At 39.7% G+C, this 26,603-nt stretch overlaps 1 protein-coding gene across 2 annotated transcripts; it reads left to right on the top strand.

Annotated features, from left to right (window-relative positions):
* Positions 1-28: 28 nt before the first annotated feature.
* On the top strand, positions 29-26,603 carry TCTN3 (tectonic family member 3). 2 transcript variants are annotated; one of them, XR_013525025.1, is made up of 14 exons: positions 29-371; positions 539-662; positions 972-1,090; positions 6,223-6,350; positions 6,586-6,694; positions 6,778-6,893; positions 7,397-7,432; positions 8,292-8,372; positions 9,498-9,623; positions 10,506-10,596; positions 10,940-11,034; positions 11,344-11,497; positions 13,613-13,750; positions 25,702-26,603. XR_013525025.1 is itself a non-coding variant. In XM_009010067.5 (14 exons), exons 1-14 carry the CDS (start codon positions 32-34, stop codon positions 25,933-25,935), a joined length of 1,908 nt encoding a protein of 635 aa, XP_009008315.3. In that variant the 5' UTR covers positions 29-31; the 3' UTR covers positions 25,936-26,603. The 2 variants fall into 2 exon arrangements, 1 of the variants encoding a protein (XP_009008315.3); XM_009010067.5 differs by having other exon boundaries at positions 10,506-10,613.

Genomic DNA, 26,603 nt, shown 5'->3' with positions numbered 1-26,603 from the left:
GAGAAGAGGCACGCGGTTGGCGTCAGACGCTATGCGACCCCTCCCACCCACGCTCTGGCAACGCGTCTGGAGACTGCGGAGGCTCACGTTGGACCGAAGAGGTCCTGACTGCCCCATGTGCACCTCACAGCTCGCGCTCCTGCAAGTGTTCTTCCTGATGTTCCCCAAGGGCATCCGGCCTCAGCACTCTTCCTCCCCATCAGGGGCAGTGCCCACGTCTTCGGCGTTGGAGCCAGGGACGCATGGCGGAAACCTCCAGTCCTCCTCAGAGGCGACTGCAACTCCCCCGGCCGTGCCTGGGATCTCTACAGTGGTCCCTACTCTCGTGACCCCCTCGGCGCCTGGGAATAGGACTGTGGACCTCTTCCCAGGTAAGGGGAAACGTTGTGGGGATGGAAACTTAATTCTGAGATCTAAAATTCTGGGAGCAAAGTGAACTGCCACAAAGCCAGGAGTGGGGCTGTCGGAAGAAGTGGGGTGAGCACCTGGGAGAGTTTGGGGATCCTCATCCCACTCACTCTGTGTTGTACTTTCATAGTCTTACCGATCTGTGTCTGTGACTTGACTCCTGGTACCTGTGATATAAATTGCTGCTGCGACAGGGACTGCTATCTTCTCCATCCGAGGACAGTTTTCTCCTTCTGCCTTCCTGGCAGCGTAAGGTGAGCTTCGTTGCTCAGACTGAATCCTAAAGGGGATTGGGGCCTTTAGTGGGTAACATTTGGTTGTAAGAAGAGTTAGTCTTTGTGCCTCTCGCCCCTACTTCTACTCCTAGGACATTCCCTTGGTTTTTCCTAGGAATTGCTTTTTCTGATTCTCTATAGCAGGGCTGGCCAGTAGAATAAGACCTTCGTGTCCTATGGGTGCCAAGGAGTCCTCTCTTTGGAATCTGACCAATATTGCTAGGGCACTCTTCTTTGGACCTGCCCCGCCCCTTCTAAATATATCTTCTCCCTCCTCTTTCCTCACAGGTCTTCAAGCTGGGTTTGTGTAGACAGCTCTCTTATCTTCAGGAGTAATTCCCCATTTCCTTCAAGAGTTTTCATGGATTCTAATGGAATCAGGCAGTTTTGTGTACATGTGAACAACTGTGAGTAGAAACATGTTGGCTGTTTGCATTTTCTAACACAGGAGTGTTTATCTTTTATCTTCCCTGGGCCATGTTGGAAGAAGAATTGGCTTGGGCCAAACATAAAATACACTAATGATAGCTGATGAGCTTAAAAAAAAAAAAGCAAAACAATCTCATAATGTTTTAAGAAAGTTTACATATTTGTGTTGTTGGACTGCATTCACAGCCATCCTGGGCTGCATGCGGCCAGCGTGGGTTGGACAAGCTTGGAGTAACATTTATTGAGAGTTGTCTTTTATTCCGATCTTTTTTCCATTTCTTTCTTTTTTAAACTTTTTTCCTTTTTTTTTTTTTCCAGACAGCACTGAAGAAATAAACTTTTTTTTTTTTTTTTTGTCCTTTGACTCTCTACCCCGATTTCTGCTGCTTTTCTCTTTGTTATTGAATACATGTGCAGTATTTTATATTCTGTTGGCTGTGGATCGGAAAACTCATAGAGAATTTTAATTTCAATCCTTTTAATCATCCCTCTTTACTCAGATAGACAATATCCCCCACTTGCTGCAATCTCCGTGAGGGTACTAACTGAATCTCCAGTGCCTAATACGTAGTAAGCACCAAATAATGTTTGAATGAACATCTTTGACAAATGAGTCTATGCCAACTTTACTTTCATTTCATGAGGCAGTAGTATAGGAGGAGCATTAGATTAGGATCTCAGTCCTGCTGTTTCCTTACCAGCTGTACAGACTTGTGCAAATGCCTTAGCATTTCCAGGGCTGTTTCTTCAACTGCAAAGTAAGAAATTATATCATTGGCTTTGTATATGAAAGTGCTCTACAACTGTGGAGTACAATAAAAATTAGAGGTTATTATTATTGGGGATGGTTAGTGGACTTAGAAATTTGCTGGTGATGGCTATAACATTTCTAAAGATATGAAGCTAATCTATCTTTTTAAAATGCCTATGAAGCAAAATAATGTTCCTGCACAAAATGGATTTAAATGTCTCTTGCATCCTGAAAGTCACCTCATCCTGATTTCATCTGACTGTTAAAAGAAATTGCAAAACTATATTTGTCTCAGGAAACAACCAATTTTTTGTTTTGGGGGACTTCAATTTGAAAGCAGTTATCAGGAGCCTTGCGGTTATTTATTTTATTTTTTATTTTTTTTCTGAGACGGAGTCTTACTCTGCACCCAAGCTGGAGTGCAATGGCGTGATCTTGACTCACTGCAATCTCTGCCTCCTGAGTTCAAGCAGTTCTCCTGCCTCAGCCCCTTGAGTAGCTAGGATTATAGACATGCACCACCACACCCGGCTAATTTTATATTTTTAATAGAGATGAGTTTTCACTATGTTGGTCTCAAACTTCTGACCTCGTGATCTGCCTGCTTTGGCCTCCCAATGTGCTGGGATTACAGGCATGAGCCACTGCACCCGGACGCCTTGTGGTTATTTAGATTGTAATAGGGTAATGGGCGCAAGGCGAATACTTCATTTTAAGAAAGGTTGTGGCCTGGAGTGGTGGCTCATGCCTGTAATCCCAGGACTTTGTGAGGCCAAGATGGGCAGATCACTTAAGGTCAGGAATTCGAGACCAGCCTGACCAACATGGTGAAACCCTATCTCTACCAAAAATACAAAATATTATCAGGGCATGGTGGTGGGCACCTGTAATTTCAGCTACTTGGGAGGCTGAGGCAGAATTGTGTGAGCCTGGGAGGTGGAGTTTTCAGTGAGCCGAGATTGGACAACTGCACTCCAGCCTGGATGGCAGAATCAGAGTCTGTCTCAAAAAAAAAAAAAAGATAAGGTTGCCTCTTCCTTTCTAAATATTTTTACTGCCTTTTAAATCTAGCCTTATGATCATGCTCCAGGGTTATTGCAGTGGCACCTACCTGGTGCTCCCTGCTTTTAATCCCCACTCCTGCCTCTCACACAGTCCTGCACACTCCATCAGGACCAGTGGATCTGAATTTTTCTTACCCAACAACACCTGAGGAATATGACCACTTCCAATAGTAATTATGGTTCATTACATCAATGAACTTTCCCTGAATGAGGCTGGGGAATAGATTCATGTTTAGTATGAAAAAGGCAAAAGCTTCCCTTTGGTTCTGATTATTTGCCTACCTTCCTCACAAATACACACATAGCATGTACACACAGTATACATAGCTATGGAGAATCACTTCACTAGATTCATATTTCCATAACATTGCATTATGTTGCTCTCTTATTCAGAAACCTCCATTACTTCGTACTACCCATAGAATAATAGCCAACTTCTTAGCCTGCCAGCAGATCTCCTATTTGATCCAACTTAGCTTTCCTGGCTCTTTTAGCATTACTCTCCACTCAGCTGAATTCATTTACTCATTAGCCTCAAGATATGCCCTGTATTTTTCCCAAGTTTGTATTTGTTTTTCTTTCTGACTCTATAGTTCCTTTTTCTCTCTGCATTTTGAAATCCCTTTATTTTCCATGAGTGTTTTCTTGCTCATCTACTGGAAGTAAGCCCATCCTCAGAAGTTCTAAAGCATTTATTGTTTGAGTCACCCCCTTGGAACCTGTGGGATTTTTAATATTGTTATTAATTTATGTAAACATCATGACTTTCCAGGAAAATTGTCAACACCTTGAAAGGATGGACCATATCTTTGTTTCCCCATGGTGCTTAGTATCTATTGGTACAGCCAGGCATGGCGGCTCATGCCTGTAATCCCAGCACTTTGGGAGGCCAAGGCAGAAGTATTGCATGCACCCAGGAGTCTGAGACCAATCCTGGCAACATAGTGAGACCCGGTCTTTACAAAAAATAGAAAAATTAGCTGGTTGTGGTGGTGCGTGTCTGTAGTGTCAGCTACTTGGGGAGGCTGAGATGGGAGGATTGCTTGAGCCCAGGAATTTGAGGCTGCAGTGAACTGTGATCATGCTCCTGTATTGCAGCCTGGGCAACAGAGTGAGATCCTGTCTCCAAAATAAAATAAAATTTAAAAATATACATATCTACTGATAATGATCATGAGTAAATTATGTTTTTAGTCAAAGTCTGTACAGTTTTTAGTCAAAGTCTGATGGAGTGGGGAAAAAACAAATCAGAAATAGGAGATCTGCAATCTACTCTCACCTCTGCAAGCTGGCTCTCTGGCCTTTTGCTACTCTTTTACCTCTGAGGAGGTAATGGGATTCACATGGGCTTTGACATCTGAGATTGTAACAATAGAAATCTAAATACCTTTAAGTTGTTTTAGGAGTAATATATTATCTATGATAGTAGAAATTTTAGGCAAAAATTCTACTTAGCCTATATTTACCATCACTACCACCAATATCTTTGCACTGAAGTGAGAGACAAAATGTTAACTTTCTCTGATTCATTTAAGTCCTGAAAAAATAGATATTTTGCCATCTCATTTCACCTTCTTTCTTAGCTTAACTTTAACTTTTACTTCATTTATAGAGATACAAATAACTGCATTTAGTGTAAGGTAAATATCTCTTCCATGTGGTTTGCTGGGTATGAGTTCTGAAGGAAATGTTAAAATAGCACTTGGACTATAATCCCAGCACTTTGGGAGGCCAAGACAGGTGGATTATGAGGTTAGAGTTCAAGACCAGCCTGACCAACATGGTGAAACCCCATCTCTACTAAAAATACAAAAATTAGCCAGGGCTGGTGGCGTGTGCCTGTAATCCCAGCTACTCAGGAGGCTGAGGCAGGAGTATCACTTGAACCCGTGAGGAGGTTAAAGTGAGCCAAGATCATGCCACTGCACTCCAGTCTGGGCAACAGAGTGAGACTCCATCTCAAAAAAAAAAGTTCTTGGAAGCTTTAGAGTTTGAAGATTTCAGATCGGAGGTAGAAAGTGGCCCATAGACGAGCAGCATCAGCATCACCTATTTTAGAGCAGTGCTTTTCAAATTCTAGTATGCATGCATATTACCTGGAGATCTTGTTAACACGGAGATTTTGACTCAGGTCTGGGGAGTGGCCTGAGAGTCTACATTTCTGAGAAGCTCCCAGGTAATACTGGAGCTACTAATCTGTGCACCCCACTTTGAGTAAAAAGGATCTAGGAGATGTGTAGAGTGAGTAGTCTGAAAAGTCCCAGCATTGAGAGTTGCATTTATGCTGTATCAGAAAGCGGAAAAGTCGCATAATTAAGATGTTATCACAGAGGATAAAGGACGGGTTCATTTAACGTGGAATCCTCATTTGCTTTCAATGATGCAGATATTGTAATATCTTTTACTCTGTCCAAATGACCATTAATTATATGAAGAATGAAACTGGCAAGGGGCATGTTTCGCTATGTTATTTTTCAATTTAGCAGATGGAGTAGTAAAGCAGACAATGTGTTGTCAGTCACCTGCCATCCTCTGGGCAGGAGATAGCACCACAGCCTTTCCTACATCTCCCTACTGGTTCTGAAGTGCCATAAAGAGATGACTGCAGGAACTTGGGTAGATTTATACATTGATATCATAGAAATTATAGAATTGTTCCAGAAAATAACGTTTTGAAATATCTAAAATCTTGAATGGAGGAATTATAAGCCTTAAGGAATAAAATGCAACATATCTCAAAACTTGAGAGATGGAAACATTATTAGGACTGGTCAGTTGAAGTTTAGAGGAATCAGGAAGATTTGGGAAGGACAGATCAAATATTGTCTCTAGCTTCACCATGTTCCTATGGAAATAGTGCAATTCTGTTGTATTAGAGACTCATCTGCTATGGGGCAGATATGAGCATTATTGAGCTTCCTATTTTCATCACAAATTGCTGATCATACACATTCTTGGTCATCGGTGACTTGAAACTGATGCATTCATTGACCATATTCTTTAATATTAAAACAATAATTCAGTCAGTAGATTGTGAATAAATTAAGAAGTGATAGAAGTCAGAATTTTTATTTCTGGAGATGGAGTATTGATTGAGAGCCTTCTGGGGAAATGTTCTATAACTTGATCTGGGTAGTTGGTAATATAGTATATAAATTTGTAAAAACTCTTTGAGTTTTCACTTGATTTGCACCTTGTATATTATGCTTCAGTAAAATATAATATTTTAAAAAATTAGTTACTTGGCATGTTTTTCTTTTATCTAAACTTCTTTTCTTTTTAAAAAACATTTTAGCAAAATTAAACTATTTCCAGAAGCTCCAAAAGGTCAATGCAACCAACTTCCAGGGCCTGGCTGCAGAGTTTGGAGGCGAATCATTCACTTCAACATTCCAAACTCAGTCACCACCATCCTTTTACAGAGTGAGCCTGGGGAAGGGGATGGGATTGTTTGGTTTGGTTTTTACTCTAAAGCAGACAACTGACAAGGTATCTTTGCAGTACTACCCTGCAGCTGGCTAAACCATTGTCAGCTCTTTGGAGGGCAGTACTGTCCATGTAATCAAGCCCTTGAGTTAACCTTGTTTCTACTCTTTCTTTTCTGTTGTAGTTTAGTCCAGTCTCACTGTGAACAAAGCTGCTTTTATATTTTACTTAGGCCGGGGACCCCATTCTGACTTACTTCCCCAAGTGGTCTGTAATAAGCTTGCTGAGACAACCTGTAGGAGTTGGAGCTGGGGGACTCTGTGCTGAAAGCAATCCTGCAGGTGAGTCCAGAGCAAACGTACCAACCTTTTCATTCAGTTTAAAACAGGCTTTCTTATTTACCACTCTCTTATTTGTGTTTCAGGTTTCCTAGAGAGTAAAAGTACAACCTGCACTCGTTTTTTCAAGAACCTGGCTAGTAGTTGTACCTTGGATTCAGCCCTCAATGCTGCCTCTTACTATAACTTCACAGTGTTAAAGGTAGGTGCCCTTTCTCTCCCTACACTGTCACCACCATGAAGCTGAAGTGAACATGCTTTTCACTGTGTGGGTTGTGGAAAGAGCATTGAACTAGAAGTTGGAATCTTCAGGAGCCACGTAAAAGAGGGCCTGGAAACCATACTGAAGACAAATGAAATAATTAGGGATATATATCCAGGATAAGAGTTCATCACCCTTCTCACCAATGAGATTGGCTTGTGAGGGTGGAAGGGGGAAGACATCTATTTCACCAAATGTCTTGTTTCTGCTGTTCAGTAGAGTCTGTCAGAGTAGGCAGGCATCACAGTCTATCACCCTCTTGTCTAGCTCCACTTCCTGGCATTTCAGTGTAAAGATGAGTCAGGTGGAATAGAGGAAGTAAATTATTCTAATATATTGGTTTCTCCCCTCAAAGCAAAGCCTATTGTTAGTAATACGAATCCACAAGCTCCTGGTGATTTTTGGTAAGGTATATGCACCCTAACGTTCCTGCTTTCTCCTAGGTTCCGAGAGGCATAACTGATCCACAGAACATGGAGGTATGAACCTGTTGTATCAGGAAAAAGGAAAAAATATATTTGGCTCCTCTGCATCTGAGGCAGTTTTAGTCTAGGCTGTACTGTTGAAAGATAAATGTAAGTGTGATGTAGCAGTTAAGTAGGGATCTAAAAGAGTGCTTTTGCGAGTACGTCCAATACAATTAATAGCCTCCTATGAAACCAGGATCCATAAGGTGTTAGATAAGTTTGTAAACATTGGGTTAAATAAACTATATTTAGGGTGAGCTTCTTAATTTTTTTTTTGGAGACAGGGTCTCACCCAGTCACCCTGGCTGGAGTGCAGTAGCGTGGTCATGTTCACTGCAGCCTCAGCCTCCTGGGCTCAAGCAATCCTTCCACCTCAGCCTTCCAAGTAGCTGGGACTACAGGCGTGTGCCAGCAAACCTAGCTAATTTTTTAAATATTTTGTAGAGATGGAGGGTCTCGCTATGTTGTCCATGCTGGTGTTGAACTCCTGACCTCAAGCAATTCTCCTGACTTGGCTTCCCAAAGTATTGAGATTATAAGTGTGAGCCATCTCATCCTGCCTTCAGTCTTTAATTTGCTAGAGGGCCTTATTAATCCCTAAGGGGAGCACTGAATGTAGTATTTCTAACACTTACTTGACTGTGGAACCCTTATTTTATATTTAATAGAACTAGTGTTCTGAGAAATAAGTTTTAAGAAGTGCTGCTTTAGAAAGACTTTTGAATTTAAGTTGTTGGCTGGTGGGGAAGAAGAGAGAAAGGGGGTGGTCAAGGGGGAAGGAAAAATACTTACCTTAGCATGGTGTCTATTAATAGGTAAAAGACAAAATACTGCCTTCAGTTTTAGTTAATTTGCTTCTTTTCATTGCTAGTTCCAGGTTCCTGTAATACTTACTTCACAGGCTAATGCTCCTTTGTTGGCTGGAAACACTTGCCAGAATGTAGTTTCCCAGGTGAGGAAGCTGACCTTAGATTCTGGACTGATGTATGTTGATCCAACACTGCCAGAGGTGCCTCATCTTCCATTAAGTACCACACTGACCGCATATGAATTTTGTTTGCATTCTCTAACAATTTGGGAATGCAAACTTGTTGCAGTGCAAGACTCTTGGTTGTAATCCTTGGTAAAATTAGCACGTTGTGAATTTCAACAATTCCGAACAAGTTGGAAATTTAACTTGTCAATAATTGAGCCCATTATCCTCCCTACTACTTTTCAGTTATTTCCATCACCACCATCCTCCAGTATTTCAGGTCTAGGACATTAAAATTATTTCTGACTCCTCTTCCTTTGCCCATCTGCAGTCTGTTACCGATTCTTACTGACTGACCACATTTTCTTTTATTGACCCAGTCAGTGTCATCTGAAAATCTGAAGTAGATTAATTCATTTCTATTCCTCCGTTCTCTCTGTTACAAACAATCCAACCTAAAAGATTAAGAATTAGCTTAAAGCATCTTCTTAAAGACTGTGTTCAGAAATTTAAGGTTACTTTCAATTGCCTGCAACTTGTATCCCCAGCAACTATATTTATTAATTATCAGACATTGTCAGAGTCAAGCAAACCATATTTCTGTTCCATGCTCACCTCTGGCTGTTTCTGCTTGACCTTTTCTACCTGTAACCAACTTATTTTTCTTCCCTTTCAATTCCTACCATAAACTCACCTACCTATAAATGCTTTTTCTTTTTCTTTTTTTTGGAGATAGAGTCTTGCTCTGTCACCCATGCTGGAGTGCAGTGTGGCACAGTCTCGGCTCACTGCAATCTCCACCTCCCCGGTTCAAGCAATTCTCCTGCCTCAGCCTCCTGAGTAGCTGGGATTACAGGCATCTTCCACCATGCCCGGCCCCCGTGAACCATTTTAAAGAGCTCTATCCAGTTTCTTTTTCATATACAAGTACAATATGAAATTATCTTTATCTTTCATAGTATTTGTGTTTGATATTTTTAACAGTACTGTTTCAGTCTACCTCATTTAGTTACAGTAAAACCCTTGAAGACAGAAAATCTTCTGTCCTAAACATATTTAGCCCAATAACTATTTTTTATCAATTGATTCTTTTTTGCATTTCAGGTTACATATGAGATAGAGACCAATGGGACTTTTGGAATCCAGAAGGTGTCTGTCAGTTTTGGACAAACCAACCTGACTGTTGAGCCAGACACTTCTTTACAGCAACACTTCATCATTCACTTCAGGGTTAGGGCCCTTCTCTTATCGGGGATTTAGAGAGGAGGAAATATCGGGTTAGAAACAGTTCGTTTGCTTTGGTAATACATGTGAAATAGAGTAAGAATATGAAAGCCGAGTTCAGTCTGTCAGTTGAGGCCTCAACATTTAATACTGCACAATTTAACTGCAAGTTGTAAGTATTCTACAAGTGTTTACTCATCAACATTTTCTCCAGTTCTCTATCTGGGCCCCAACAAAGCGGGACATCAATCTCAAATCTAAACTTCTTTTTTAATAGTCATTTTGAATAATAAATTCAGCCAACACCTACAACATTTCTTTAACTAGCTTTGCTCATATTTCTGGGCAGTCAGCATTTTACTCATTTCCCACTTAATCTGAGTGCCCAGTCTTAATCACCACCATTTTGCTTCTGCTACTTCTTTCCTCTATTTGAACCCAGCATAGTGTTTCCGAACTGTACCCTCAGGTGATCGATCAACTGTGGTGTCTCTCAGAGCTCATCTCTGGAACATCTATAGTTAATTAAAATATATTTTTAAAATTACAGTTAAATTCTTCAGATTTTGTCCAGGCTGTGTTATTATTGCTAAATTGCTAGTAATTTTTGAGAAACAGGGTTAAGGGATCCTTGGTAGATTCTTGGTTTTAATCCTTGGTAAAAGTAGCATATTGTGAATTTCAATATTCAGATCATGAAGGATTTATTTTAGTGAATGTAAAAAGTGAAAGAAGCAAAATGCTACACTGTGGAAAGAAGCCAGATTGTCCAGTGTAGTTCATTTATTGCATTGCCTTGCCTTAAGGAAGGGTACAGTGAAGCCAAGCAGTGGGAGGTGGGAAAGCATGCTTACCTCCATAATTGACTTCTCTTCACTCTTTCTGCAGGCTTTTCAACAGAGCACAGCTGCTTCTCTCACTGGTCCTAGAAGTGGGAATCCTGGCTATATCTTTGGGAAGCCACTCTTGGCTCTGACTGGTAATATAAGTTACTCAGTATCCTTTTTAGAGCTGGGTGGTCTGTTGCAGCCTAATAAGAAAAGCTGCAAAGGCTTTCAGACTTAGGTTAGACTAGCCAAAGGTCAGGAATTTTTTGTTTGCTTTAATGAGGTACTTATACACTAATATATGGCTAAACATTTTTGGAATCGTAGTTGTCTCTCTGGTTTTTTGAGAAAAAAAGCACAAATTTGTGACTTGAACATTATGATAGTAATACAGTTTAAATAGTGTTAAGGGAGAATGAGAGCATAAATTTTGCAATGCTGCCTCCTTTTTTTTTTTCCTGTTATGATGTCCTTGATCGTCACTTCCCACCTCAGATGACCCTCCTACAGAACCAGGGTAATGGAAGTTGCTCTGTTAACAAACATGAAGTACAATTTGGAGTGAATGCAATATCTGGATGCAAGCTCAGGTAGTTCTTTGCTTCCACATCATTTCTTGCAATTTCATCAGGAATATGTAGGGAATATGTTGGGAATATGTTGATATGGTAACTTTTTTATTTTGAATGACAGTTCAGAAGATACTAGGAATAGTCTTTTAGTCTAAATAGTGTTAATATTGCTAAGAGTTTTCTGGCAGTCATTAATACCTACAAAGGATTATACCCTCTGGTCTATTTTATAATATTATTTTCAATGTTTGGTTTAATATATAGTACCAATATGGGTATATTATTATGTTAGCATCAGACTCCAGCCTCCATGGTGTTGAATTACAGGTTGAAGAAGGCAGACTGCAGCCACTTGCAGCAGGAGATTTATCAGACTCTTCATGGAAGGGTCAGACCAGAGCACGTTGCCATCTTTGGTAATGCTGACCCAGCCCAGAAAGGAGGGTGGACGAAGATCCTCAACAGGCACTGCGGCATTTCAGTAAGGAGAGAAATACAGTTTCTGATGAAGACTCATTTTTACCCCTTTGTGAATCATGGATAGTAAGGTTAAAGCTAATCTTGTCTCCACAGATAATGCGTTTGTCATAGAAGGAAAAGTATAAGAAATCATGCCAGCCGGCTATGTTAGCTTACACCTGTAATCTCAGCACTTTGGGAGGCTGAGGGGGGTGGATCATGAAGTCAGTAGATCAAGACCATCCTGGCTAACACAGTGAAACACCATCTCTACTAAAAATACAAAAAATTAGCCTGGCATGGTGGTGGGCGCTTATAATCCCAGTTACTTGGGAGGCTGAGGCAGGAGAATCTTTTGAACACGGGAGGTGGAGGTTGCAGTGAGCCGAGATCGTGCCACTGCACTCCAGCCTGGCGACAGAGGGAGACTCTGTCTAAAAAAAAACAGAAAGAAATAATGCCCACTTGAAGCCTTTTATTTTTTAAATACAGGATCTTGCTCTGTTACCTAAGCTGGAGTGCAGTGGCACGATCATGGTTCACTGCAGTCTTGACCTTCTGGGCTCAAGTGATCCTCCCACCTCAGCCCCTCAAGTAGCTGGGACCACAGGCACATGCCACCATGCCCAGATAATTTTTTGATTTTTTTGTAGAGATAAGGTCTCACTAAGTTGTCCAGACTGGTCTCAAACTGCTGGGCTCAAACTGCTGGGCTCAAGTGATCTTCCTGCCTTGGCCTCCCAAAGTGCTGGGATTACAGGCATCAGCCACTGTGCCCAGCCTAAAGTCATTATTTCAGGTTATGTTTTAAATGCCTAAAGTATTTTCCTTACTTAGAAAAAAATTTGAAGGCAGATAATCTAGAGACTTCTGTTGTTCAAAAATCTCATCGTATATTTCACATACTCTTATGTTCTTTTATGTTGTTGTTTTTTTGAGATGGAGTTTCGCTATTGTTAAACCAGACTGGAGAGCAATGGCACGATCTCGGCTCACCGCAACCTCCGCCTCCTGGGTTCAAGCAATTCTCCTGCCTCAGCCTCCCATAGGACTACAGGCACGCACCACCATGCCCAGCTAATTTTTGTATTTTTAGTAGATACTGGGTTTCATCTTGTTGACCAGGATGGTCTCGATCTCTTGACCTTGTGATCCACCCGCCTCAGCCTCCCAAAGTGCTGGGATTATAGGCGTGAGCCACCACACCCGGCCTACTCTTATATTCTTGAATATTTGGTCAGCGTAGATTTTCATGAGGTTAAAATTGTAATCTTTCTGTTAAAAATTTTTTCATTTTTACATTTATTTACATGAAAATGCATTATCTGGTTAAAAATCAAAACCAAAAAGAATGATATGTCTTTCTGTATCTTGCAATTAATCCTCCTAGAGTACTGCATTAGGTATGCTATGTTTCTATTCTAGAAACTTTCAGGTTCTTTGCTGGCTTCCAGACTACTTGGATGCACTTCATAATCTAACCCTTAGGTGTCGTCATCTTTGACTTTTCACTGTTCCTATATTTAGATCCTTTAATTACGTGATCTGCTCAAGCCAGTGCCTACTACGCACCTCACACATAGGAGATACTCAGCAGTATCTGAGTACTCAGTAGTATCTCCTATGTGTGAGGTGCGTAGTAGGCACTGGCTTGAGTTAAATTATATCAGTGAGGCCAGGTGCCATGGCTAACACCTGTAATCCCAGCACTTTGGAAGGCCCAGGCAAGCAGATCACTTGAGGTCAGGAGTTTGAGACCAGCCTGGCCAACATGGTGAATCCCCGTCTCTACTAAAAATGCAGAAATTAGCCAGGCATAGTGGTGGGCATCTGTAATTCCTGCTACTGGGGAGGCTGAGGCAGGAGAATCGCTTGAATCCAGGAGGCAGAAGTTGCAGTGAACCGAAATCACACCACTGCATTCCAGCCTGGACAACAGAGCAAGACTCCATCTCAAAAAAAAAAAAAGATCAGGAATGATAATATAGTCTTATTGTGAACTTTTGTGTTCTCCATTAAGCTACATTGCCTTCCTTATTATGAATAATGCTTAAAAAAAACAGTGGCTTAATGGATGGTGATTGACTATAGGCAACTATGAGGCAATTTAAGCAGATGTGTCTTTACCCTTCTGCAGGCTATGAACTGTACTTCCTGCTGTCTCATACCAGTTTCCCTGGAGATCCAGGTATTATGGGCATATGTAGGCCTCCAGTCCAACCCGCAAGCTCATGTATCAGGAGTTCAATTCGTATACCAATGCCAGTCCATACAGGTAAGTCATGGCTCATAAAGGACTACTAAGTATTGCAAAGCCTAGATTGTCTTATCAGCCATTTGTTGACCAGATTGTTTTTACCTACCAAGAGCCAATTTATGTTAGCAACCAATGTTTGTTTAAAGTGAGCTGACATTATTTTCAAGTCTATTCACCCTGCCTGGTTATTAAAATTAACGTGTCATGAATTACAGCTTATAGCCTTTAAAAAAAAAAATTCTGACCCCAGATTACAGTACAGGTTAATTTCTTTTAAATAATCCTACCATTATTTCTATTCTGATTGATTCAACCACAGAAAACACCTTCCATAATTGTTCAGTGTGGCAGTCACACAGTTATATATAAGCATCTGAGCCTGCTGATTGTGATTAAAGTTACCGCTTAATATCTTAATAGCTAGCATATCTTAATAGCTAGCGTAGAAGAAACTGACCTAGTTCCTTCAGCTGGGGTTTATTTTTTAATTATTTTATTACCTTTTTAAGAAAAGAACTTCTTAAAGTCTGCTTAATGTTTTCTATGTTAAAATGTATAACCAACCAGGTATGGTGGCTCACATCTGTAATCCCAGCATTTTGGAAGCCGAGGCAGGTAGATCACTTGAGGTAAGGAGTTTGAGACCAGCCTGGCCAACATGGCAAAACCCTGTCTCTACTAAAAATACAAAGATTAGCCAGGTGTGGTGGTGCACGCCTGTAAACCCAGCTACTTGGGAGGCTGAGGCAGGAGAATTGCTTGAACCCAAGAGGCAGAGGTTGCGGTGAACTGAGATCGTGCCACTGAACTCCAGCCTGGGTGACAGAGTGAGATCCTGTCTCAAATAAATAAATAAATAAAACATAACCACTTGAAATCTCTCCCTGATACATGACATTTAACCACCTTTATCCTTTAATATATTCATTCTCAGTGACTCATTTGAAAATTTGGATAACTTCATTGACATCTTTAAGTTAGGGAATTTAAAGGTTTCAGTGGCTTCTCTCTCAAATATATGTTTATCCATAAGAAAAAGGATGGAGCTGGCCGGGCGCGGTGGCTCACGCCTGTAATCCTAGCACTTTGGGAGGCCGAGGCGGGTGGATCACGAGGTTAAGAGATCAAAACCATCCTGGTCAACATGGTGAAACCCCATCTCTACTAAAAATACAAAAAGTTAGCTGGGCATGGTGGCGCATGCCTGTAATCCTAGCTACTCAGGAGGCTGAGGCAGGAGAATTGCCTGAACCCAGGAGGCGGAGGTTGCGGTGAGCTGAGATCGCACCATTGCACTCCAGCCTGGGTAACAAGAGTGAAACTGTCTCAAAAAAAAAAAAAAAAAAGAAAAGAAAAGAAAAAGAATGGAGCTATTTAAAGAAATATTACCTTTACATGGACATTTACAATATGCTTTATTCATTTATTCATTCATTCATTCTAGAGGTGGGATCTCGCTCTGTCACCCTGGTTAGAGTGGCAATATGCTTTATTAAATAAGGTCTAACATTCATAATAGAAATCACCATATCTGATTATGTTAAATCAAAAGAGACTTGTAGATATACAGATGCAGTTTATGTTTTTGGATAGAGTCTGATTTGGACAAATAAATGTAAAGCACCTTTTGGGATAGTTGGGGAAACTTGAATATGGACTGTATTTTAGATAGAAATGTTATTGACATGAAAAGGTAGACACTATTTTTTTTAAAGCAGATTGTAAAACAGCCTGTACAGTATGATCTCATGTGGTTAGAAATATACATATGGGGCCAGGCATGGTGGCTCATGCCTGTAATCCCAGCACTTTGGGAGGCCGAGGTGGGTGAATCACCTGAGGTTAGGAGTTCAAGACCAGCCTGGCCATCATGGTGAAACCCTATCTTAAAAAAATATAAATATAAATATATATATATATATATATATGCACACACACACATATGGATATCTGTATGTATAGATGAAATATAGATATTAATAATGGTATTCTTTGTGGTAGAAATATAGTTTTGTTATTTTTACTTATCTATATTAACTTTATAATATAATTTACTGCTTTTGTAAAATTAAAATCACTAGAAAACTCTAAAAATAACTAGATGTTATTTAAAAATGGATTTATTCCGTTTCATTTGCAGTACCATGGAAAAATTACTTAGGAACAATTTAGCAAAAAGAATGTAAGACTTCTTCACTATAAAACATTACTGAGATAAATTAAAGGACATCTAAATAAATGGTTCATGAAGAGGACTTAACATTGAGGTTTCTATCCTCAAATGGATCTATAAATTTAATGTAGACCCAATAAAATCCTAGAAGGCATTTATTTTTTAAGACAGAGTTTTGCTCTTGTTACCAAGGCTGGAGTGCAATAGTGCAATTTTGGCTCACTGCAAACTCTGCCTTCTGGGTTCAAGTGATTCTCCTGCTTCAGCCTCCCAAGTAGCTGGGATGACAGGCATGCACCACCATGCCGCTAATTTTGTATTTTTAGTAGAGATGGGGTTTCTCTATGTTGGTCAGGCTGGTCTTGAACTCTCAACCTCAGGTAATCCACCCCCTCAGCCTTCCAAAGTGCTGGGATTACAGGCATGAGCCACTATACCCAGTCCTAGAGGCATTTTTATAGAAATTGATGAGCTGATTCTAAAATATGCATGGAATTGCTAAGGACTTAGAATAGCAAAAACAGTTTTTAAAAAGAACAAAGTTGGAGGACTTAACTCTAAATCTCAGACAGAGTTGTACTTAGTATAAAGATAGACAAATAGACCAATGGGACAGAAGAGAGTTCAAAAATAGGTTCATAAAGCACATCAATTCAATGGGAAAAAGAAAAAAGTATTTATTTATTTATTCTTAGAGACAGGGTCTTATTATATTACAGCCCAGGCTGGGGTACAGTGGTGCCATCATAGTTGACTGCATCCTTGAACTCCTGGGTTCAAGTGATCCTCCTGCCTCAACATTCGGAGATAGCTAGGGCTACAGGCACATGCCACCATGCCCAACTAATTTTTTTATTTTTTGTTGAGATGAAGTCTCACTATGTGGCCCAGGATGGTCTCAAACTCCTGGTTTCCAAGTGTTCCTCTCACCTTAGCCTCTCAAAATTCTGGGATTATAGGCATGAGCCACCTTCCCTGAAAAAAAATAAAAATTAAAAAAAAAAAAAAGAATTTCTTTTTTAATAGCTGATGCTGCTAAAATCTCAGAATTCATTATTAAAGAGCTCATCCATGTAACCAAAAACTATTTCATCCAGCTGGAACAACTGGATGAAACTGGAACTACTGGATAAACATCGGGGAAAATGAACTCTAACCTATATCTCATTCTGCACATAGTGTACTTATATCTGGATCATAGACTAATACAAAAAATCCAAAATTGTAACGCTTCTAAAAGAAACATAAGAGACTATCTTTACAAGTTTGAAGAAAGCAAAGATTTCTTAGACAACAAACAAAAAATAATTGACCATAAACTTTAAAACATTGATAAATTGGACTTTAGCAAAATTAAAAATCTCTGTTCACCAAAAGGATGCCATTGTGAAAATGAAAAGACAGGCTGGTTTGGGAGAAAATGTTTCCCAATAGTTTATCTGACTAAAGACTCCTGTCTAAAATATAAAAAGACTATTATAAATAATATAATGGCAAACTAAAAATGGGCAAAAGATTTGAACAGATACTTCAGCTGCGTGCGGTGGATCACACCTGTAATTCCAGCATGTAATCCCTTGCCCTTCGAGAGGCCCCCATCTCTACTAAAAACCCCATCTCTACTAAAACACAAAAATTTGCTGGGTGTGGTGGTGCATGCTTGTAGTCCCAGCTACTTGGGAGGCTGAAGCACGAGAATCACTTGAACCCTGAAGGTGGAGGTTGCAGTGAGCCAAGATCATGCCATTACACTCCAGCCTGGGCAGTAGAGTGAGACTCCATCTCAAAAAAAAAGAAAAAATGATTTGAACAGATACTTCACAATTGGAGATAAACAATTGATCAATAAACATAGAAAGGTATTCAACATCATTAATCATTCAAGATATGCAAATTAAAACCATGCGCTACTACTTATGCCCACAAGAATGGCTAAAACAAAAAAGACCGACAATCATGTTCCTAGAAGGTAGAACAACTGGAATTCTCATACATTGCTATATGAATCTGCAGTTTTTACCCAAGAGACATTAAAACATAAGCCCCAAAAAAGTTGTGCAAAAAAGTTCATAACAGCCGTATTCATAATAGCTCAAAACTGTAAAAACCCGAATATCCATCTTGATGAGAATGGGCAAATTATGATACATTCACACAATGGAATACTACTTAGCAGAAAAACAGAAAGAATTACTGATACACAGAACAACATAGATGAATGTCAGAAACATTTATCTTTAGTGAAAGAAGCCACACACACACACACACACACACACACACACACACACACACTGTAAGATTCCATTTATAGAAGTACAAGAACAGGGAAAATCTTTAATGATCAAAGTCAGAAAGTGGCTACTTCTGGGAAAAGGACAGAATAGACTGGAAAGGGACACGAAGGAGCTCTGAAATGATGGACATATTCCAGACCTTGCTTTGGGTATTGGCTATAAAGCATATATAATTGGTAAAACTCATTGAACTCAACACTTAAGATGTATATATTTTATTGTTTATAATAAAATTATACCTCAATAAAACTATTAAAACCAAATAAAAAGACATTTAAGAAAAGATGAAAAGGAAAATATTTGTAATATATGTGTGTGACAAAGTTCTTGTATATGTAAAATAAGGAACACTTACAGCTCATTAATGAATTACACACTTGCACCAAAGATGAATTTGTTCTAGTTCATAGTCTGAATGCAGCTATGAAAACACACCTAAAAGATACTGTCCACAACTTTAACAGCTTTCATTTGTACTGATTTTACATAGGGCATTAACATACAATGGTTTAAAAATTGTGATCATACAGATGTAATACATAGGGTGTACTTCTTATTACGAAAGCCTAACATAACCTAACCCAAGCTCTTCGTGTTGTTACAAAGTAAATCTTATTTTGGAACAAAGGATTTTATTGCACTGTAAATTGAATTGAAGCAAATAACCCCCAAAACTTTACAAAGTGTTAAAACAAAGTTGCTGGTGGTAATTTCTTAAGTAAACATCATGAAATATTATAGCTTAAAGTAGAAATAAATTAAGTCAACTGTACATAACAGAGTTGGACCCACAGTAAATGAAATGTGCTGACTGGGCTATGCATCTTTTGTCTGTCTTGATAAAAGAAATGAGGTAACCAGACTTTGAGGGAGTTATTTTTCCCCAATGCCCTTCTTGTTGCACACACTAAATAAACAGTGAATTCTCTAATTTTGCCTATCTATAACTTCTAAAAAACAAATGGAAAAACTTTAGAATTGAGAATCAAAACATAACACACTGAATATACTCAAAGAACCTTGTTCTTCATGTGATACTAAAACTCAAATTCCAAAAAGGGGTCTATAGGCTGGGTGCAGTGGCTCACACCTGTAATCTCAGCACTTTGGGAGGCTGAGGTAGGAGGATCACTTGAGCCTAGGAACTCAACACCAGCCCAGGCAATATTGTGAGACCTTATCTGTACAAAACATCAAAACATCAGCTGGGCATGGTGGCATACGCCTGTAGTCCTAGTTATTCAGAAGGCTGAGGTGGGAGGATTGCTTGATTCCAAGAGGTCAAGGGTGCAGTGAGCCATGTTTGTGCTACTGCACTCCAGCTTGGGTGACAGAGTGAGACCCTGTCTCAAAATAAAATAGGCCAGGCATGATGGCTCATACTTATAATACCAGCACTTTGGGAGGCTGAGGTGGGTGGATTGCCTCAGTCCAGGAATTTGAGACCAGCCTGGGTAACATGGCGAAACCCCATCTCTACTGAAAAAAAAAAAGGGAAAAAAGCTGGTCATGGTGGCACACATCTGAATCTTGCCTTCTTGGGAGGCTGAGGCAGGAGAATCACCTGAGCCAGGGGAGGTCCAGGCTGCAGTGAGCCAATATTGCACCACTGCCTTCCAGCCTGGGCAATGGGAGTGAGACCCTGTCTTAATTAATAAATAAATAAATGAATAAAATAGGTCAATAACATTAGGCATTATCTGGTTACCTGGTAAGTGCAATTTAAGCTCCTTTTAATTGGACTGTATACTAGGCTGGATTTATTCCAAACTTCTAAACAAATGCAGCATAAGCACTTCATTTGAAATATTTGTTAATAAATACATGAATCAATTAAGCACAACCATTAAGACCCTAATTACAGTGTGGTGGGAAGGAAAAAGGGTCAAATAGATCTGTAATTGCTAACTCTTAAATAGCTCTGACATAGTTTCTACCTTGTGATTTATTAATCTTTTTTTTTGAGATGGAGTCTTGCTCTGTTGCCCAGGCTGGAGTGCAGTGGCACCATCTCGGCTCACTGCAACCTCACCTCCAGGTTCAAGCAGTTCTCTGCCTCAGCCTCCCGGGTAGCTAGGAATTCAGGCACCCGCCACCATGCTCAGCTAATTTTTTGTATTTTCAGTAGAGATGGGGTTTCACCATGTGGTCAGGCTAGTCTTGAACGCCTGACCTCATAATCCACCTGCCTTGGCCTCACAAGTTATTAATCTCTTATGTTCCCTACCTCCAAAAATACCTCTAATCATTTGTTTAAAAAAAAAAATCTTTATTGAGTGCTTACTCTGTGCCAAGTAATATGCCTGGAGCTGGGTATAGAGAGGTGAATCAGATAGACATCATCCCTGGAAGTTGTGAGGCACTACTGAGGTGAAATTAGAACAGTTCTAATCTGTTATAGAAATTCACCAGCAGATACTGATGGCCTGAACTTGAGTGGGGGCTTTGAGGGCTGTGAGAAGTGACAGAATTCAGAGTTAGAGATGTCACAGGTAACACTTCACTGTGTAGATGTGGAAGTTGAAGGGGAAGGTGTCAAGGATCCATGCGTTATTTTGAAAAATTCATACAATATGTAATGATCAAATCAGGGTATTTAGGATACCCATCACCTTGAACATTTGTCATTTCTTTGTGGTTGGGAACATTTAAAATCTCCTCTTCCAGCTATTTTGAAATACGCAATATATTGTTATTAATATAGTTGCCCTACTATTCTGTTGAACACTTAGTTATCTCTTGTCTGTTTCAGAGATAATGTACTGACTTCCTATTTTTGTAGGTCAGTTCAAGCTCTGTTATTTTCCTCTTACCCCTCCTGCCACTCTCCCAATGTATTTGCATCAAATTATTAAATCACTATTCAATGTTTCATCATGATGTTTATGTACATATGCATGCTAGGCAAGTATTCAATTTTGTGGAATTTTTTATTCTGAAATTAATAATTACCTATTTCACTCATATTTTCTTTGAGCTAATAGCTAAGGCTTCTCACACTCAATAGCTCTGTAAAATTTCTCTCAGTGCAGTTTTTCAAGCAGTTGAACTTGCCATATTATCTATCAGTTTCACATTTTCCTGCATCTTTTCTTCATGGAGACCTCCATAAACTGATGTAGTGTGGACTAGCTGCTGCCCCACAGTTGTCATGGGACTTTGCTGTACTGCCATCTAGGGAATTATTCTTCTTATTTGCCTTCGATTCACTATTTACTGGATACTACTACTTTTTTCTTGGTTTATTCTCTTGGAGCTTACATTCTAATAATTTTGGGGGGAAAGATGCATTTTTTTTCTTTAGTTTACATTGTCTGAAAATATCTTCAGTCATCATCATCGTGCTTATGATCATTTGGTTAGATATAACATTCTAGATTGAAAATTATTTTCACTCACAATTTTGAAGGCATTCTTTCATTGTCTTTAGTTTCCAGTATTGCTGTTCAGAAGCCATTTTAAGATCTTTTTATTCCTAATAGTCTGAGGTTGCCACAAATTTATGCCTTGAGTAGATTCATTATGCCAAATCTCTGAAACTCTGTTCTGAGAATTTTCAATTATTATTACATGATTAATAATTTCCCACTCTTTTCTTTGACCTCTCTCTTTTTTTTTTAACTCCTATTAATCCGTTAGGGTGTCACTAGATTGAATCTGTTTCTTTTTCTTTTCTCTCATTGTCTATCTCCTTATCTTTTTGTTCTTCCTAAAAAAGATTCTCAATTTTAAAACCTTTTTACTGAATTTTTTATTTTGGCCATCAGATTTTTAATACCTAAGCTCTTTCTTCTGTTTCTTTTCATAGTATCTTTTTTCATATATCTCTGAAGATACTAACAACTTTGCATCTTCATCTGTCATTGTCTGTGTTTCCTCAGAGTTGTTTATTCTGTTCATTTGGTATAGTTTGTGAGAAATTTTCTCCATGTTTGTCAATCTTTAGCTCTCTATCTGAAATAAGACTAAGCTGTTACGTGGACTGAAAGCTCTGTGATTGTGGGTGATACTCATTGACTTGTGGCCTTCACTGTGGAGCACTTAGTATCTTTGTGTCTTTGCTGAAATTGTTAATTTTCTTCTAGAGAAAACTCCCTAGTTTCTCTAGGACTGAACGTATGGGTGTAAAACCATCTGTAAGCATTTTGGAGCTAAATGAGAGAAGGGATAATTCCCCAATTTTCGTTCCATGCCTCACTCTGTCCTTCTCTATGCCCAATGTCCCTGAGTCCAGAATGTCTCTGGCTTAAATTGTTCAGTCTTTTGTTGAGGGGGAGAGGATATAGTTGCCTGATTGCATTGAAGGGATATCATTCAGTAATGATCTTCCATCCATCCTTCATCCCTTCCTCCGTTACCTCCTGTTACTGAGTCTTTAGAGTTCCACAGAGAAAAATCTGCTTGTGTCTAGTCTCTGAAAACTTTCAAGGTTGGACTTCTTTCCCTCTGTTAAACCTTGCTGCCATCTGCCTTCTGTTTTCACATATTATGATGTCTCCCCATTCCAGGGAACATGGAGTTTTTGTATCTGTTTCTTGTTGGATTGGAGTGGTTTTAAGATACAAAGGGAGAAGACATGTCTTTATGCTGCTGTTTTAAAATCAAATCTAGTAGTAGCTCTTAATGAGCACATATTCTGGGTGACTCTGAAAGAACAACTCCATTAGAACAATTTTTGTCATGTGGGGTTTCTCAGCCAGTGAAACGCCACTGTAGACTTAAAGATATTAATATATACTTGAGTGGACATCAGCCTAAAATTTGCCTTCTTGGGTTTATAGTTATACTAGAGTTCAAATCTGGGTATGGGATGACCTTGAGGCTACAGAAATTCCCTGATTTGGGAGTTTGAGGAGGCTAATGATACTCTTTTTCCCTGCCTAAGTTTGAAACCAATTAAAAGGAGTCAGGCAGATAAAGATCATCAAATATCAGTTTTATTACTAAGTAATGCTAGGTGGATGTGATTTGGGTATATAGCAGTGAGGTTCCTAATTCAATACTATACTCTTCTAACATGAAGCCACTTTCCCAATTCCAACCACAGCTCCTATGGGGATTCTCCTGGGACTGCTAGTGGGCAGTTTCAAATTTGCCCCCCTCATAAAGGCTCTGAAATAAGTTAGAATAACACATTGATTCAATCAACTTCTAGATGACACTGAACCCATAGCTGAAAAATCTTCCCTATTGTTTCCCATCCCAAAGTATTTCTAGCCATTTCAGCCAGTATAGGTCACCAGGTGTTCTGCAGTGAGTTTATATAAATAATATTAACATGCTTCAATAATGTCAGCTATAAAGATTTGCTCCAAAATTGAATATATGTCCTCTCCCCATTATAAAATTTTTGAAGGAAAACTAAAGTCATAATAGTAATTCCTTAAGTTTAAGTCAAAAGAAAGTTTATTACTTGTTCATAGGTAATAAGTTCCTATCCATTTTCTTTCTCTGATTAGTCTCAGCCTGTCTTCGATGGCTAGCTGGAGTTAGGAATCCCTTGGCAGCTTCAGCCCAGGCTGGCCATCCTTGTAATTTATGTGGTTCTTTCAGTGCCTCAGAAGTTATATGAATTCTAGCCAAGTTCCTCATGAGCCTCAGGAGGCTGAGGCAGGAGAATTGCCTGAACCCAGGAGGCGGAGGTTGCGGTGAGCCGAGATCGCGCCATTGCACTCCAGCCTGGGTAACAAGAGCGAAACTCCGTCTCAAAAAAAAAAAAAACCAAAAAAAAAACCTAAAGAATTAATTTGAGTGTAAGATTAGCACAGGACTGACTCCATACCCACTTAAAAACAAACAAACTTTGGGAAGCTAAGGAAGAAGGATCACTTGAGGCCAGGAATTCAAGATCAGCCTGGGCAGCATAGCAAGATTAACATGGAAATTCTCCTGGGACTGTAAACAACTATTTTGTTAAACTTGAAGATTTTCTTCATTCGCCTTTCTTCATTCTGATGCACATATTATGCATCAGAGTGCACAGTTTCAAATATGCCCTCCTCCTAAAGGCTCTGAAGTGAGTTAGAATAGCACATTGATTAAATCAACTCATAGGCAACACTGACAACTGCTTCTACAAAAAAAAATATAGTAATAAAAATTAGTAAGGCCGGGCACAGTGGCTCACACCTGTAATCCTAGCACTTTGGGAGGCTGAGGTGGGCGGCTGACTTGAGGTCAGGGGTTCAAGAGCAGCCTGGCCAACATGGTAAAACCCCATCTCTACTAAAAATGCAAAAAAATTAGCCGGGCATGGTGGTGGGTGCCTGTAATCCCAGCTACTCAAGAGGCTGAGACGAGAATCACTTCAATATGGAAGGCAGAGGTTGCAGTGAGCCAAGATTGTGCCACTTTACTTCAGCCTGAGTGACAGAGTGATACTCTGTCTCAACAACAACAAATCAGCTCTACCTTTATCTCATATTGGTCCTATGTAGTTCTCTTACAGTGAGACACAAGAAAATGAATTATCTTAGCACAGTCAGATAGCAGAACTATTAACAGTTATACCCACCTAAACACTGACTCTAGCTTGTCTTGTGGTGCACTCAGAGCTATAATCTTAGCTACTCAGGAGGCTGAGGCAGGAGGATCACTTGAGTCCAAGAGGTCAAGGCTGCGGTGAGCTATAATTGTACCATTGTACCACTCCACTTTAGCCTGGGTGACAGAGCAAGACCCTGTCTCTAAAAACAAATAGACAAACAAATGACAATCCCTAGAAGGGTTTTTCTAGGCAAAATTATATTCCCAGAGCTTGGTACTTAACTGTAGCTGAAGACCACAGCAAATGCATAATATGTTCATCAGAGTGAAGGAAGGTGAATGAAGACAATCTTCCAAGTTTAACAAAATATTTACTCTCCAAAAATTGTAATCAAAAGTTTGTTTGTTGAGCTGAGTCAAAACAAAGGGAATTCATTTTAGATAAACATGATTCCAGACATCACCAGGCTGCAGCCATATCTACCAAAGCTACATCTGTTAGATCAGATACTTGAGTCAGTCTGACAAGATCCCTTCTCCCAGGGACATCTATTTTATTTGACATGAATTGGTGGGTGGGTGGAAGGATCCTTTCAACTCAGAGTCTGTAAGTGACCTTTTTTTCTGCCATTTAAGAAGGAATAAAATGACTACTACTATTTCCACTTGTACATATGTGGTGTTTCAGAGCTTGGAGCCTTCAGATAGAGTAGAGCCGCTAAGCACGTAACAGCAGCAGTTTTGCCATGTGGCCTTTCTGATATCAGGCAGCTCCCCAGCTGGGAAAAGCTAGAGTCAGTGTTTCAGATAGGTGTAACTGTTCATAGTTCTGCTATCTGACTGTTGCTAAAATATTCATTTCCTTGTGTCTCACTAAAAGAGAACTACATAGGACCAATATATCTTGCTTAGAACAATTCATTTGTCTCTTCAGGGAAAATAATAATAACAGCCAAGTTAGAGCGCTATAAGAATGAGTACCAAGAGCTGACCTGTCATTGACTTTCTTTCTGTAGGATTCTCAACAAGTTACAGAAGTATCTTTGACAACTCTTGTGAACTTTGTGGACATTACCCAGAAGCCAGAGCCTTCAAGGGGCCAACCCAAAATGGACTGGAAATTGCCATTCGACATCTTTCCCTTCAAAGTGGCATTCAGCAGAGGAGTATTCTCTCAAAAATGCTCAATCTCTCCCATCCTTATCATGTGCCTCTTACTACTTGGAGTTCTCAACCTAGAGACTAAGTGAAGGAAAGAAAATAATCAGATTTCAATTTTCCCTATGGGAAACTCTGAGGTAGCCACTTATCTTGGCTAAATAGATCCTCACCTGCTCATGACAAGAGGAGAGCATTTAGGATAATAAAGGATCTAACTGAAAGAATCCTTGTATATGAAAGGAGTTATTTTAGAAAAGCAATAAAAATATTGTATTCATTATAACTCTCTGCTATGGGCTCTGCAGACCACCAGTTACATATTAGGTCCTCTACTTCTCAAGCTGGGAAGGCCAAGAGCCTTCCTCCAGCCTTTCTGGTTGTGTTATACCTACCTTAGTGTTTACAAGGCCTGGATCCACCTGCCCTCACGCACAGTTGGGCCCAGCAGAAAGAGAGGAACACTTCTACTGTCACCTTGAACGAACTCAGGAGTAGCTTCTCTCTGGACTTGAGAGGAGCTAACTGTTTGGAACGGAAAACTGCTGGCTGTTTATTTTGTCTGGTTTCTTTGCCAATGTCTGGGCACACCCTTTGCCCAGACTCGAGTGGGCAAAGCAGTTCTTTCTACTCAGTTTCCAAAGTAAATGGGGAAATCCCAGCTTTCTTTTCTACTAGCAAATGACCTTACCATGTATTTCTGCCTTTTTCTTCCATTCATTGTGGTAAAGAAAAATAAAACTGGTTGAGAGCTTTGTTG

The sequence above is a fragment of the Callithrix jacchus genome, chromosome 12, assembly GCF_049354715.1.
Source record: "Callithrix jacchus isolate 240 chromosome 12, calJac240_pri, whole genome shotgun sequence".
In the NCBI taxonomy this organism is placed as follows: Eukaryota; Metazoa; Chordata; class Mammalia; order Primates; family Cebidae; genus Callithrix; species Callithrix jacchus.
This window is presented reverse-complemented; position numbering and strand designations above follow the sequence as displayed.